Source organism: Girardinichthys multiradiatus, chromosome 11 (genome assembly GCF_021462225.1).
Source record: "Girardinichthys multiradiatus isolate DD_20200921_A chromosome 11, DD_fGirMul_XY1, whole genome shotgun sequence".
Lineage (NCBI taxonomy): Eukaryota > Metazoa > Chordata > Actinopteri > Cyprinodontiformes > Goodeidae > Girardinichthys > Girardinichthys multiradiatus.
The window spans coordinates 35,646,333-35,662,509 of NC_061804.1; the positions used below are offsets into that span (position 1 = coordinate 35,646,333).

The window sequence follows — 16,177 nt, forward strand, 5'->3', positions numbered from 1 at the left end:
CTCATTGGACTTCTCCCCAGGATTGCAACCACTTCTCCAGCCATTCCCCCCCGGACTGAGAACTGTAAACCTCTCTTATTACTGCCACACCTTAAAACTAAATTCAGCCTAACCAATACCTCTTCTAATTACAGCTCTCCCTCAGAGAAAAGCTGAAGCCTCAAGCTCGGAGGTCCTTCCAGTTCCCCTACAACATCCTCATGATAAATAAATCTTTGAAATATCTCACCTGGCGCTCTGTGTGTGGTTCTGCATGTGGGTCAGGATATTATATGAAAAAGCGCTATATAAATAAACTTGACTTGCAGATCAGCCTCCTGAGTAGCCAATGCAGGTTCGACAAACCAGAGTGTCTCCAGAGGAGCGTTAACGCCGCCTAGAGGCTCGTGTGTGCCTATACTGCATTAAGGGAGACCATTACATCGCTGACTGTCTCGCCCGGCCAGAAGGGGTACGGGATAGGTTCGGGACTTTTGACGGGCGGTTCCGGTAAGAATGATATTTCCCGTTTAACTGTGCAATGCTCTCTCATAGTAAAGTATGGTTTTCTGCAACTCCATGCTCTGGTGGACTCTGAGTGTTTGGTCACGCACCTCAGGATCCCTACTATCCCCTTGTCAACACCTGTCCATGTTTCGGCCTTATATGGGAAAGCCCTGCTTCATTTCACATAAGATCGAGCCAGTTAAACTAGGGGTTTCTGGCAACCACAAAGAAAGACTCACTTTTTATATTTGTCCTTCTCCACAGTCCCTTTTGGTCTTCCCCTGGCTCTCCTTTCACAACCCCCAGCTTGACTGGAAAGGAGGCAGGGTTGAATCCCGGGGTTTCCGCTGCTTGCCGGCAGGTTGGCAAGCTCACGTTGCCCATTACTTTCAGCCTAGAAGATAAAGAGACTTTTCCAGATCTGTCAAACGTTCCTCCCAATTATCTTGATCTTAGAGAACTTTTCAGTAAATCCAGGGCACTTTCACTACCACCATACCGCCCTTACAATTGTTCAATTAATCTTTTCCTAGAAGCACCCCTTCCCTCCAGCCGTCTCTACAACCTCTCAAATCCAGAAAAAGAGTGTATGGGAAGATATATAAATGAATCACTGGCAGCAGGCATAATTTGACCCTCCACCTCCCCACTCGGGTGCAGGGATTCTCTTGGTGGCCAAGAAAGATGGTTCACTTTGATAATTGATGCCCCACGAGGTGAAATCCTGAATGGAGCCCCAGACCGAGGGAGATTGACTGTCATCTTGAACTTTTTCCATTTTCTTACAGTTGTTGCCTTCTCACCAAGCTGCTTGGCTTGGTTTTCCTATAGCCCATCCCAGCTTTGTGCAGGTCTATTTTATCCCTGATGTCCTTACACAGCTCTTTGGTCTTGGCCATTGTGAAGAGGTTGGAGTTTGTTTGATTGAGTGTGTGAACAGGAGTCTTTTATAAACATATTCTCCTCAACAACTGTTATCCTCAAACGGCTCCAGAACTCAGATTCTCCCTGCTTGCCCGCTCTCCATCTACCGCCTAAAAAGAAAACTCCAGCTTAGACTACCCTCCTCCCTCTGGACATTGGACTTTCCCCAAGGTATCACAACCTCTTCTCCAGCCTTCTTTCAGCCCCAGACTAAAAACTGTAAGCCTCTCTTACAGTCACATATGCCCCATATTCAACTAAATTCTGCATGACCAATACCTCTTTTAATTACGGCTTCCCTCAGAGAAAAGCTGAAGCCTCAAACCGGATCCTTCCAGTTCCCCTCTGAGTGCATCATCCCCGTGATAAATAAATCTTTGAAATATCTTACCTGGTGTTCTGTGTGGTTCTGCATGTGGGTCAGAAAATTTTCCCAAAACATGACGCAAACAAAATGGAAGCTTTTTTATATAAAACAGAAAATGTACACAATGCTAAAAAAATAAACAAAAAGAGAGAAGTTTTTCAAGACCAATAACTGTTAAATAATTACCCAACTTGCTGAACTAAATAAAGTGTGCAAACATCTGTGTACAATAGAAGGAAAATGGTCGTTAAGGCTTTGCCAACCCTGTCCCAATACCCACACTACACCCTACGCCCCTCTATGAAGTGTTTGCTTTGTACAGGTGCATGTAGGGGTTGAAGTGCGCAGGTTACAAGCATGCAAAATTGGAGAATTGGGACAGTAGGGGTTACGTCATTGACTTGCACCTCTGCACCGTAACTGCAACATCAAAAAGGGCGTGAACCAGCGCTGTTTTCACAGTCTTGCTGCTAAAAAAACTATTTAAAACTGCAACAAGCAATTGTTTTGAGGAGAAGAAAGTGCAGGAAGCGAAGGAGGCTTATACACCAGACTCTAGCCAGTGTTTGTTTGAAAGGTAACTTCAGTGTTATGGCCTACTGACTGCCCAGACTCAATCTGAACCCAGTGGTATCTTACAATGTTGAGCCTGGAAAACCAGTAAAAATTTGTTGGCTTGCTGTCTAAAGTTTACGCAGTTCTTATTATTCTGATTTGATGGCTGATTACCTTGACGGTTGTGATTGGTTTTTGCTCAGAACGTCATCTGCAGCAGTGAATTGTGGGTAATATACTTCGGCGAAGTCCGCTTAGATGCGGGCTTCCCCGAAGTGTGGATTGAGGGCGCAAAGGGGGCGGGGCTAAGGACCACTCTGGAGAATTGGGACACACTACGCACTCGACCACATCAATGGGAACACGCAATTCAGGGACACAAGGGTGTAGTGTGGGTATTGGGACAGGGGCTTAGTGTCATAATTTGTTGTTTGATGCTGGACCAAAGGTAGACAAGCACGGAGAAAAGCAGAGTGGGATCAAAACTCCTATTTTATTTTAAAGAGTTCACTCACATAAAGGCGAGGTGCAGGGTGACAAGATAATCCAGTTTACAGGGTATTTGAAAACAGAACCTAACAGGATCCACTGCAAGGACAAAAATCCAAAAGAGACATCAATGACACCGTATCGAACAAAGGACAAAGATAAACTTAAATACAAACGAAGGTGGACATGGAACCATAGGGCAGGTAATCAGGAGGGAACAGGACAGAGTCCAAAAAACAAAACAACCCAACCAGGGAGGGTGGAGGCAAGAGTCCAACACAAAAAACAACCCCAAAACAGGGCGAGGCCACAGAGTCCAAAAAACAAAACCTGACCCAATTGGGGAAAAACCAGAGTTCACAAAACCAAAAAACAACCCGATGGGGAGAAACTGGAGTCCAGATCAACGAAAACAAGCCACAAGGGCTGGTCACAAGTCCCCACTGGGCAAAGTCCAGGATGCCAGCGATAAAGATGCAGGCAGTCAGGAGGCCGGCGGCGAGGCCAGGTTAACCCACGAAGCGAGCTGTCCAGAGGTCTCAGACGTGACCAGAGGAACCTACGAAGCAGCGAAGCTGGGGACCCGAAACTTTGCTGGAACCTTGGAGGCTTGGACCAGGCAGGACCCCTGGAGACGTGGGCCTGTCGTCCGGCTTGGACTCAGGCAGGACCCCTGGAGACTTGGGCCGGGCCCACAGAGACTTGGACCCAGGCAGGACCCCTGGAGACTTGGGCCGGGCCCACAGTGACTTGGGCTGGGCTTGGAGTCAAGCATCGTGTCAGGCTTGGAGCGAATGTTCCGGTGAGCCGCGAGAGCTTAAAAGAACTTTACCTCTTTTAAGAGCCGCTTCAGACGTGGGTGGCTTGGCCGGAACTGCTGAAGATGAGGATAGCTCAGCTGGAGCCGCTGCTGACGTGGATGGCTCGGCTGCAAGCCCCTCCAGAGTCAAGCCAGAAAGTGGGGCGGGATTGTGAGGACCCCCAGTGGAACAAGGAGCTGGGGCGTCACTTCGACCCGCCATGGAGTCTGGGACTGGGGCTCTTCATCTCCGACACTGGCTGCAGTAGGCGGAGGAGGCAGGCGCTGACCTGTAGCGCAACGGACTGGTCCCGGGGAGGGTCACTGCCAATCTGGTGCCTTAGAATGGTGACCGTCTCTCCGCAGCTAGTCCTTCCTGGCACGAGGACCTTTCTGCAGCTCACCGGAGATACTCCCACAGCGTGATCTGCTCCGCTTCATCTGCCTGGTCCTTGTGGCGGTGTCGTACTGTCATAATTTGTTGTTTGATGCTGGACCAAAGGCAGACAAGCACGGAGAAAGGCAGAGTGGGATCAAAACTCCTACTTTAATTTAAAGAGTTCACTCACATGAAGGCGAGGTGCAGGGTGACAAGATAATCCAGTTGACAGGGTATTTGAAAACAGAACCTAACAGAATCCAGTGCAAGGACAAAAATCCAAAAGCGACATCAACGACACCACATCGAACAAAGGACAAAGATGAACTTAAATACAAGTGAAGGTGGACATGAAACAATAGGGCAGGTAATCAGGAGGGAACAGGAAACAGGTGTGAACAGACTGGGAGGCTAAGAGGCAAGTGAACCAATTGGGATAAACGAGAACATGAGGAGCCCGACAAGACAAACGATAAACAAACCCAAGGGACCAGAACATAGGAAAATAACAGATCAAAAAATGCAACTACTAACATAGTTACCAGAACACAACCTAGAAAATAAAACACCAGCAACGAGGTCTCAAGGACTAACCATACTTAGAACAGAAAAACACCTGACTAAATGCCAAACCAAGAACACACACTGTGACATTTAGCTGGAGTTTCATGCATGGAGTCTGCAAAATTACATTTAAGACTTTCATTACTTGCCAGAAATTCCTGCAGATAAAAGACGTTTTCAACAATTATTTTCCCCGGCTTTATTTCTTTATGACTAGATATAAATTTGATCTGTTTGTTATGTAAATAGCCTTTAGATGTGTGAATTTGTGCTAACTAAATAATGCATTAATAATATTTTTCACCGAAAGGGTGATAGAGATATAGCAAATATCTCATAGGGCTTTTTTAGCCTCAGAATACCTACATCTGGCATTTAAAAAAAAAAAAATAAGCACGCCACCTTTGGCTCTGTGGGTTATTTTGTGATGTTCAAGGTTTTCAGTCGGACATTTAGAAGATGGAGGTGGAAGTGGAGGTGGATACATCTCTTCACGGTCCAAATAAAGAGATTTACATCCAAAACCAGCAGAAAGAAGAGAAGAGGATGGACGAAGAGGGTTGTTTTTTCTTACACACAGACCAGGCGAGTATAAACCAAGTGTCTTAAACTCAGCCTGAACCTGCTGCTTCAGGAAAACATGTTAACACCCGCGTGAGTATCCCCGCCCCCTCAGAGCCTTAGTCTTAGTGTGATAACGCAAAATTATTTATCTGAAACTCGTTTATTGCGGCTGAATCAGTCAGGAGCAGCTCCCGGTCGCGCCATACGGCTCAAACCTCTCAGGATTGTATTTATGTTTTTTGTCTGTTTTTCAGTCTTCGTTATATTTTACCGATGGCCAATAGATCCGGTGGTCTTCCTTTACTGATGCTGATCTTCATAACCTGGAGGGACAGCATGCGTTGCTGTGCAGTCACGGGTTTGTTAACATCCGTTTTTATAACCTTGAATTTGGAAGACTGCAGCGTGGGGGATTATGTCTATAACAGTTATTATAATATTGTTTTAGGAGTTTAAAAATAAAACATCAATTGAGCCTATTTCTTTCCCTTGCCATGGTAAAAATAAAATTACTTGCAGCAGAGACTCAACATGAGATCTCCTCTTCATTTTGTAGCGGATCCCCCTGAGGATCTAGCAATATTAGACCCTGGTCGTCTTGGACGTCTGGAGATAACCTGGAGTCCTCCAAGCAGCCTAATGAGCATCACAACGTGCCTTCTGCAGTACCAGCTCGAGTACTTCAACACATACAAGAACAGATGGGAGGTGAGTGCTGATCCGGTTTTTGTATGTATACAAACTACATATATATATATATATATATATATAAACAGTTCCATCAGTATTTAAATTGAGCAGTATTTGCAGGAGGAGAAATTGCTATTATTTTGTTATTGCAATACATTCAGGCTTTGCAGTGCGTAGTTTTAGATTTCATTCACTACGTGATGATTCACCACGCTTCTGTGCAAATGCCAAATCAGTGCAGAGTATTTCAGGCTGCAGAACGGTAATGATTTTGATCACGGAACAGTGTGCAATCTGATACAATGAAAGAACAGAAAACAGAGATTGAACAAATAAAGATATGTTACAGGTGATATTACAGCATACAGAGGCACCCCCAAATGATAATAAAACTTCTTTAGATTTGGATATGAAAATGATCTGCTGTTAATGTGAGATTTAAAAAAGAAGCTATACAGCATCTGGAATAAATTTGACTTTTGCATAAACCTTGCACTTAGAGACTTATCTGAAACTAACCAGAAAAAAAAGGATTAATCTGTTTGATTCCTTTGGTGATAATTGTACAAAACCAAACTTATCTTTGGTATTTTAAAATTCAGTGTAGTTAGACTTTAAAAGGTCTTAGAACTGTATCAGAATCAGAAATATTTATTGGCTTTTCCTTGAATGATCTAGGTTATCTTTTAAGGCCATGATTGAGGTCAAGGTTCATCTGTTTCCACCCATTACTCAGCCAGCATTAACATAGGTGCTCTAAGAGTCAAGATTTTAATAAGAAATACTTATTTTTGCATTTCTAAGCATGCACACTTAATCCCTAAGTCCTTTCACATATAAATAATTTGAAGTGAATGTTTTTGTTTAGCTAACATTACTTTCTATATTGAAACTATAATAATAAATATGTTAGATATAATGGATAAACTCTGATGAGCTGTGGTCCCTGATGGTAGTAGGAAGGCCATCATATGAAATTGTGGTAAGCGTCAACTGGGTTCTGCATGTTGCTCTTAAAAATAAATAAATAAATAAATAAATGAATTAAACAATTTTGTCACACATAATTGATAAAAAACACCTTCTGGTGTATTTTTTAAGGCTACATTTTAAAACTGAGTAATTTTAGCATGTTGAAAGAAGAGCTTGCCTGGCAGTAGAAAATTTGTTAATGTATAACATGTTTACAACCTTGTGATTACTGCTGATCTGTCTCATAGACATCCTGTTATTAGGTTGGTTCCCTGGAATACTGGGATGACACCACAGACGGAGGTCATGTTACACAAGTAATGAGGGCTTATAAATAGTGTCAAGGATGGTGATGAAAGAGATGGTAAAAGAAGATCTTTGATAAACTTGCACCATCCAACCTGTTTTGCATGACACATTTGAAAGATAGGTGTTGTAGCATGACAATGAGCTAATGAAAGAAAATTGGTGGAAAATAGTTACATGTTTAATGTTGTCAAGTTTGGACCAATTCCCACTCTCTACAGAATCTGGAGACAGCCTAATTTTCTGCAGAGATGTATGGTGATTGGTGTGAGTAACACTGAAATTCCAGAAATGTATCTCTGATGTGTAACAACGTGTCTGGATGTCTGGGTTGGCAGACTCTCAGGACGCCTGGGAGGACCTACAGTGCTCAGTTTGACCTGTCCAAAGATGTCCAAGTAAGAGTTTCCACCATTCTGAATGGAGAGTGCACCAACAACACAGTGATCAAAAGCAAAGAATACACTGAAGTGGTTAAGAAACCTCCCAGCACAGGTCAGCACTAATACCTGCTGTACATCTGTAATGTAAAATACAGTGATTTGCATAAATACTCACCCACCTTGAACTTTTTCACATGTTGTTATGTTACAACAACAAACTTTAATGATTTATTTTATTGGTCATTTGTGTGACAGAACATCAGGAAGTAGTGCATAACAGGAAATGGGAAGAAAATTTCTCACCTAATATTAAACCAGGTAGGCGACTCAGCAAACATGTGGAAGGAGTGCTATGGTCAGTTGAGACCAAATTTGAATTATTTGGAACACATACAAAGGGCTGACACCCTGAACACACCATTCCCACTGTGAAACATAGTGGTAGCAGCATCATGCCGTGGGGATGCTTTTCTTCTGTAGAGACACGGAAGCTGGTCAGAGCTGATGGATATCGAATATAACTGAGGTTGAGCTATTTCGCAAAGAAGAATCGGCAAAACAAAAATTTTTGTTTTCTAAATGGTCAGAGCCAGAAGAAACAGCACAAAGACCTGCAGATGTATTTAAAGGTGGTTTTACAAAGTATTGTGTGGCTTAACACCAGTGTTCAAACTACCTCGGGAAACCATGTATCATTTTTATTTACTCATCAATTATATGATGCCTTGTGCTGATCTGTCACATAAGATCCTCCAAAATACTTTGAAGTTTGTGGTTGGAACGTAGACTGTTTTAAGGGGTATAAAAAGCTTTGAGAAACATTTGTTGTATGCCGTTTCTATTACTGTGTCTAGGAATCTGGAATACAGAAGCCAAAGAGTTCATGTGTGTGTACCATAATATGGAGAATCTGGAGTGCACCTGGACACGCAGCCTGAAGACACCGGCCAGCTCACTGCAGAATCTATATTTCTGGTAGTTCTTTGGCTTAAAGAAGGCTAGGCAATGCAAGCTACATCAGGATGCTAGTTACCTAGATGACTACATTCCAGATATACTTCTCCCACAGGCATAAATCCCTGGAGCAGGCAGTGGAATGCCCCAGCTACATTTTGTCAGATGGAGTGAGGACAGGCTGCAACTTCACAGGAAAACCTCTTCCTGAATTCACTGACATCTACTTCTGTGTAAACGGCTCCTCCTCTGAAGGACCCTTGAAGCAAGCATTCTTCTCCATGCAGATCCAAAACCAGGGTGCGTACATGTCAGCGACCAGGCACTGTGGTGGTTTAGTATCTCGCTCTGATATTTTGTTTCTGCTAGATTGTCGAGATTAGTTTTTCCCTCTTTCTCCTTTGGTAATATTTTGTTCTTGGGTTTAATTGTTTTGCAGTGAAGGCTTCAGCTCCAGGTAAGCTATACCTGCAAACAAGTTCTGACAGGCAGCTGGAGTTTTACTGGACAAATCCTGCTGGGAGACTTCATGTGCACTGCCTCGAGTGGGAAGTGAGACACCATCATGTAGGAGCTGATGGAAAAATATCTTTGGTATGGTTTATCTGATATGCAGCTTTTGTTTAGGACTCTCTACACCAGCCTACGCCTTTTTTTTTTTTTTTTACCACAAATCCTGCCAACTGAACAAGTTCTGCAGAACAAGTTCTGCAGACTTTACTTGCACCTAAAAAGATCAGCATCTGTACAAGAGAACTGCTGGTGCAGCCTCTGGTTTTTGGAAGAGTTTTTAAACATTGTCGAAGGTGTTTGATCTACTCAAAGATCCACTTAAATCTCATTAAAACTCAAATGTAGTACTTTACGTTTGGTCTATACTGAATCCCGAAAATATGTTCAAAGATGGGCCACTTTTAAGTTTTCTATAAGGACTTAAAATTGCATTTTTAAAAATACTTCCCCTTGGTTCATCCCTTTCTTTTATGAAACTATTTACGTATATATTTTTCTTACTGACAGAACCACATTCACACCAAAACCCCCAGCCTGACACTGCTTTTCAGCGACAGCAGTGAGAGACACTGCTTCCAGGTTCGGTCCAGACTGAACTCATATTGTGTGGACAAAAGCTTTTGGAGCGATTGGAGCCATGAAACATGCCATCCAGGTTAGTGAATCTAAAACCTTACATACTCCCGTGACAAAACCCTTTTAGCAAAAAAAAAAAAACCCCAAAAAAAACCAACAAAAAACTGTGTGTAACTTGTTATAAATATTCAGATTAAATAAATTGTTCTAATATTAATTGATCCAGGTAAATGGAGTCCAGGCTCCTTAAAAAACACAGACATAGTCTTTTAATTTTGGAACGAATCATACGATACAACGGATATAGACTTCAGCATTACCACCTTTATTACCGTTATCAACACAGAAAAAGAGCAATGCAAAACTTTATGTAGTGCAACTGACAAGTTAAGAATTATTTTGCCTCATGCCGCCCCTCCCAGACTGTGCTGCCCTGGAGAGAAAGCCATTTCACCAAAATCAAAAATCCCCAATAGACACCAGAAACCTTTTGACTGTGAACATTGCAAAATGACTAACTACTTAAAAATTGTGCTGCAGAACTGGATACAATATTTTCAACATTAGGCAGAAATGTCAAACACAACAGAGATAGTTTTTGAAAAACTATGCATTAGGATACCACATCCAAGTGTGAAGTACAGCTAAACAGATGAAGAGAGATGAACTTTTTATAACCATCCAAAATCCAGAGGTTTTTACAGCTTGGTTTTTGGTTATAAGCCACACCTGCTTTAAATAGGTATTACCAGAGTGGGTGGAAGACATCAGAAGCTGCTAATCACCATGTAAAGAATATTTGCTATGACATCATGTAGTTATTTGTGCATAAATGTAATGTTTGTGTTTAAACTACCTCCCGGGTAGGATATTCAAGAAATCTGCCAAACATCAGGATAGGAATTTGATGCTAGCACGAGCTTATTTAGGGTGATTTATTTAACAGTGAATCATAAATTTGCTTTAGTCACTTGTTTGGGTTCTGTTTTGAATTTAATATGCAAAGTTTTGCATTTTTTGGTGGCTCTATGTAGCAATGTAGCAACAAAACAAACAAACCGAAAACACCTGCAAAAATGAACGCAAAAACATGCCTGTATAAGATTTCAGACTGTGGTGGTTATGTTGTGCAGCATGTTAGAGTTGGTTGCAAACGTACATAAAACCTGTATTACATCACCCCCTACAGGTAGGTCCCTCTTCTTTTGGATGATCCAGGGAAAAATATTTGGATTTCTAAAATGTCTCAAATTAATATTTTACACACTGTTTTCATGCTGATTTGCTCTTAGGTTTTTGTGGATAGTGTTGTCCATTAAGATGTGTATTTTTGATCAAATATAATGATATAGCTTTTTAACAAGCCCAATTTGATGTGTTTGTGTTCTAGTTTTGGAGAACGTAAAGGCCACACTGGAACCAGAACTGAATTTCGTGTCTGTCTACATCTACATTGCTGTTGCCATCATTGCCACCCTGGTGGTGTTGCTGAGTGTTTGGGCAACAATTAACATGTGAGTTTTAATACATCCACAATGGGATATTTGCACACAAACATGCTGCAATTGCAGTACCTTGCAAAAGATTTGTTTGTGTAAATAAGTGCCAACAATAATTTGCACATATGCACTAAAAGTTGTTATTTACAGTATTTTTTCTCTATATTTTCTAGAGAGTTTAGATGTTTTTTTTTTTTTTTACTGTGGTGGTTTTTAGCCCTGTTTTTTGCTTTCAGTTTGTTTTTCTAAGCTTAATGGCAGACATATGTCTTATGTCTGTTTGTTTCTTTTTCTGTGTCAGTTTTTGGGGTATGTCTACCAGTTTTGAACATCTAGCGACTGAAATTTGCTCATTCTTCTTTGCAAAATAACTTTAACTGAGATTGGATGGAAAACATCTGTTGGTGTCGGTGTTAGTTTTCCACCACTCATAGAGTTTTAGAAAAAGGTCAAATTTTTTAATTTTGGCCTTGTCTGACCAACACACCTTCATCCATGTTTCCTATCTCCTTAATGACTTTTGGAAAACTACAAACAGGACTTCTCATGGGTTTCTTCTGACGATTGCCTTCTTCTTGCCACTCTTTCAAAAAGGCCAGATTTGTGGAGTGCAGACAGATTCTCCCATCTGAGCTGTAGATCTTTGGTGCTTCTCCAGAGTTACCCTAGGCCTCTTAGCTGCTTCTCTGATTAATGCTTTCCTTGCTCGGCCTGTCAGGTTAGGTGGTCGACCATGTTTTGGTAGGTTTGCAGTTGTGCCATACGCTTCTTTTTTTGGACGACAGGTTAAACAACGTGCCATGAGATGTCCAAAGCTTATGATGTTATTTTTATAACCAAACCCCTACTTTAAACTTCTCCACAACTTTCTCCCTGAACTGTCTGCTGTGTTCCTTGGTCTTCATGATGCTCTTTGTCGTTCCCTACTGTTCACACAAGCTGGATTTATATAGAGATGTAATTACACTCAGATAGTCTTATTTACTACTTTCGTGACTTTTATTGATTTCATTTGATTTCATTTTAAGGAAACAGAGTAAAGGGGGTTGAATCCAGATGCCACATTTTTCAGATTTAGAAAGTCTTGCACGATTTTCCGTTCCAGTCACAATTATGCAATACTTGTTGGCATTTCACATAAAATCATGTTTCTGGTGGTAATGAGACTAGATGTGAAAAGGTTGAACATCAAACTGTGTTTTTAATTACAGGAGGAGAGCAGGACTAGAGAAGAAAGTGGACTCTCTGCTTCCCAAGCTGCTTACCAAACATTTTACCCAGGGAGTTTCAAAGATCTACAGCAGCAAGAAAATCTGGACTGATGTCATCATCTAAGAACATTTCAGAATTTTTCTTTTTCTTTTATTGCTACTGTTGCACTTATACTTATTTTTCAGGGTGCCTGCACAGGTATATTGACTGCAACTACTGTGTGCAGTGTGTTATTTACAAAAATGTCTAACATTTAACAGCTTCTAAAAGAACACTTACTTTCCTATGTTAAACAAAACTGGAGAACTATATTAGATGCAAAATCAAGAGGTTTCGGTTGATTGTTTATGTTTCGCCACAGGTCTTGCTAGCTGATTTTTTCAGCAGAGATTACATGGGCTGCAGTTACTTAACCATGATGTTTTACAGTTTGCCAGATCTCTTGCCAGGTCATTTACTTAACACTGGTTTCGAAGCTGTTTATTATTATTATTATTGTTATATATATTTACATTTTATTTTATCTTGATATTTACTTGTTTAACGTGGGCCTCAATTCTTGCCAGTGAGCTGATGAACCACCTACTTCTGTATGTAACAAAAAAGAAAGGTGATGTTCAATTCGTCCAAAATGTATTTGTATTGTTGTCTTGCACACTTGGAGCCAGTGAAGTTTTCATTCATCATCCGAGTATTTCTAATGCAACTGAAAGTATGAGTGTTTCAGTGTTTTAATGCCACAATTGTTGCCATTTTTTACCAGGACTGTTACCGCAGCTTCTTTATTCCAGCCAAAGCAAGCATGCATTGCGTGTTGATTGTAGGAGTTAAAATTCACCACACTCCCTCTGGCTATTGTTTTCATTAGAAATTTTCATTAATTGTGTTTAATGTGTTATTTTATAGCTCTAATAACCAAGAAATATGAATTGAAGTATAGCTTTAATGAATGTTTGTCATCCTAATTGCTTTACATGCAAGGTTTTGTGTAATCAAATTTGGTATGGTGAATTGCTCATTTCTGTACTTATCAATTTTTTAAATCAATTTTTTATCCATGCTCCTATACTACCTTTAATGGAGAGACAGTTTAAGGATGTATTTTTTATCATGTTTGTTCAGAATTTTGCTTTCACCGTCTTCTCCTTCGCATTTTATAATGTGCATGTTAGTCATTCTCATAAGATGTGGAACATATTCGTTTTTTGGGATAAAGAAAGCTAAAAAAAACATAGGCATTCTTTCTTCAGTTTGCATACTGATAGGCATAAAAATGAAAGAATCAGACTTTAGAATTGGTAGTATAGAACATAATGTAATTTTCATCTGATAATATTAAAGAATTTGAACCTTCTTGATACATAAATGTATGTATATGTAAATTGGAAGAAAGCATTATCTCTGCAACAAATATCTGTTTTTTTGCAGACTAGAAACGTTGTTTGTTTTTGTAAATAGAAAATGTGCTTTCACTGCAAAGTAGGAGATTGTAGCACATCTGATTTCACACTGCTGCCGTGAAGCTACGAGATTTGCAAATATTTCTTTTTCGTAACCCATTTTTAATAAAGTTTTATGAGTAAACGATAAATGTGGTACTTCAAATCATTTAAAAATAATAAAATGACCCAATTCTAGTTCTTAAGTTCTAATTATTGGCTTAATACTGCAGCAATCATGTGCAAACAATAAAGAAATGGCTGAATTTCAGACTGATAATCATATGAACTTTATACCATCATGCCTGGTTGAAAGTTGTCTCTCTCAGGAGCTCTTGAAGACAAACATCTTAGAAATAACAGAACAGACAAGATTTGTGGCTATATGATTAGGACAGGTGCAACAGGAAACAGGCAGCAAGCAGGCAGAGATGACAGCAAGTGAAACTTTAATTACAAAATATCTTACAGAACGACTAGTCAAAGAAAACAACAGAAGCTACTGAGATGTCAGCAAGAACACGGCTGCCTTGAGGACAAAGAATGATCAAACACAACCGTTGTTAGAATAAGGAGACAAAATGTTACAAAAGCACTGGGTAACAATTAAAACAAAAATTAATTATAAACCAGACTAACAAAATAAACTAAAAAATACAAAGATTTAAAGTGTAGAACGAAATCACTAAATAAAATAGGAAAGTCCTACGAATCCCCAACCCTCCTTTAGCCCCCAAAGAACTACTGGCCTTCAAATATTGCATTTATTATGCTTTGGTCCATTCTATAAGTAAATAAAGCACCTGTATAAAAGAAGCTTAAGAGGCTCAAATTCAGTTGTTCTTGAAAAGCTCTTGTTGTATTTTCATGGCTGGGTCATTTTCCATCTGTTTTGACCACCTGGGTCCCCATCACCCTCGTTTCTCAGTTTTATATCTGGGTTCTGTTACTGATTACTGATTTCACACATTTGGTCTTATATAAAGCTGTGTTCAAAAATCGCAGACATTACTAACCACATCATTTTATCTATGGAAAATAATTATAATTATAGTTTATATATATTATACACTATATTCTAATTTAGTAACAGAACAGGACACAGACCAGGCCAATGATAAGCCCCATTGTGATCAAAGAAGGTCTACAGTTACCTGTGTGTCTACTGTAACAACTAGAAGACGCCTCTGTTAAGTCAAGCTTTTAGCAAACCTACTAAGTTTGAAAAAAATACAGAAATCAAACATGCTGCTTCTGAGGAAAAACCAATAAATGCAGATGTGAAGCACTTCTTAGAAACAGTGGTTATACAACTCAACATTAGTGTTCTACAGTAAATGTTGGAGTCTTCAAAGAAAAATAGAGACACACATATTAACAGTCCAATATGTATTGTCTCCTTGCTTTTTGTGGAGTGATAATCTTTGCATTTTTGTCATGGGAATAAAAACTATTACAGGTCCTTCTCAAAATATTAGCATATTGTGATAAAGTTCATTATTTTCCATAATGTCATGATGAAAATTTAACATTCATATATTTTAGATTCATTGCACACTAACTGAAATATTTCAGGTCTTTTATTGTCTTAATACGGATGATTTTGGCATACAGCTCATGAAAACCCAAAATTCCTATCTCACAAAATTAGCATATCATTAAAAGGGTCTCTAAACGAGCTATGAACCTAATCATCCGAATCAACGAGTTAACTCTAAACACCTGCAAAAGATTCCTGAGGCCTTTAAAACTCCCAGACTGGTTCATCACTCAAAACCCCAATCATGGGTAAGACTGCCGACCTGACTGCTGTCCAGAAGGCCACTATTGACACCCTCAAGCAAGAGGGTAAGACACAGAAAGAAATTTCTGAACGAATAGGCTGTTCCCAGAGTGCTGTATCAAGGCACCTCAGTGGGAAGTCTGTGGGAAGGAAAAAGTGTGGCAGAAAACGCTGCACAACGAGAAGAGGTGACCGGACCCTGAGGAAGATTGTGGAGAAGGGCCGATTCCAGACCTTGGGGGACCTGCGGAAGCAGTGGACTGAGTCTGGAGTAGAAACATCCAGAGCCACCGTGCACAGGCGTGTGCAGGAAATGGGCTACAGGTGCCGCATTCCCCAGGTCAAGCCACTTTTGAACCAGAAACAGCGGCTGAAGCGCCTGACCTGGGCTACAGAGAAGCAGCACTGGACTGTTGTGCAAATTCTGCATGTCATTCGGAAATTAAGGTGCCAGAGTCTGGAGGAAGACTGGGGAGAAGGAAATGCCAAAATGCCAGACGTCCAGTGTCAAGTACCGACAGTCAGTGATGGTCTGGGTGCCGTGTCAGGTGCTGGTGTTGGTCCTCTGTGTTTTATCAAGGGCAGGGTCAATGCAGCTAGCTATCAGGAGATTTTGGAGCACTTCATGTTTCCATCTGCTGAAAAGCTTTATGGAGATGAAGATTTCATTTTTCAGCACGACCTGGCACCTGCTCACAGTGCCAAAACCACTGGTAAATGGTT

The 16,177-nt window shown here is 40.5% G+C and overlaps 1 protein-coding gene across 2 annotated transcripts; it reads left to right on the plus strand.

Moving 5' to 3' along the window:
• The first annotated feature begins 5,018 nt into the window (after positions 1-5,018).
• il13ra2 (interleukin 13 receptor, alpha 2) lies at positions 5,019-13,823 on the plus strand. 2 transcript variants are annotated; one of them, XM_047378235.1, is made up of 10 exons: positions 5,019-5,148; positions 5,382-5,485; positions 5,684-5,835; positions 7,434-7,590; positions 8,333-8,453; positions 8,548-8,732; positions 8,872-9,026; positions 9,453-9,600; positions 10,912-11,035; positions 12,232-13,823. In XM_047378235.1, the coding sequence occupies exons 2-10, from the start codon at positions 5,401-5,403 to the stop codon at positions 12,353-12,355; spliced, it is 1,251 nt and encodes a 416-aa protein (XP_047234191.1). In that variant the 5' UTR covers positions 5,019-5,148; positions 5,382-5,400; the 3' UTR covers positions 12,356-13,823. The 2 variants fall into 2 exon arrangements, with proteins under 2 accessions (XP_047234191.1, XP_047234192.1); XM_047378236.1 differs by having other exon boundaries at positions 5,062-5,217.
• Positions 13,824-16,177: the final 2,354 nt, after the last annotated feature.

Coding starts and splice junctions, on each gene's coding strand:
- il13ra2 (XM_047378236.1), top strand. Junction 5,836..7,433: donor CATACAAGAACAGATGGGAG/GTGAGTGCTGAT, acceptor CTGGGTTGGCAG/ACTCTCAGGACGCCTGGGAG. Junction 9,601..10,911: donor CCATGAAACATGCCATCCAG/GTTAGTGAATCT, acceptor TTTGTGTTCTAG/TTTTGGAGAACGTAAAGGCC.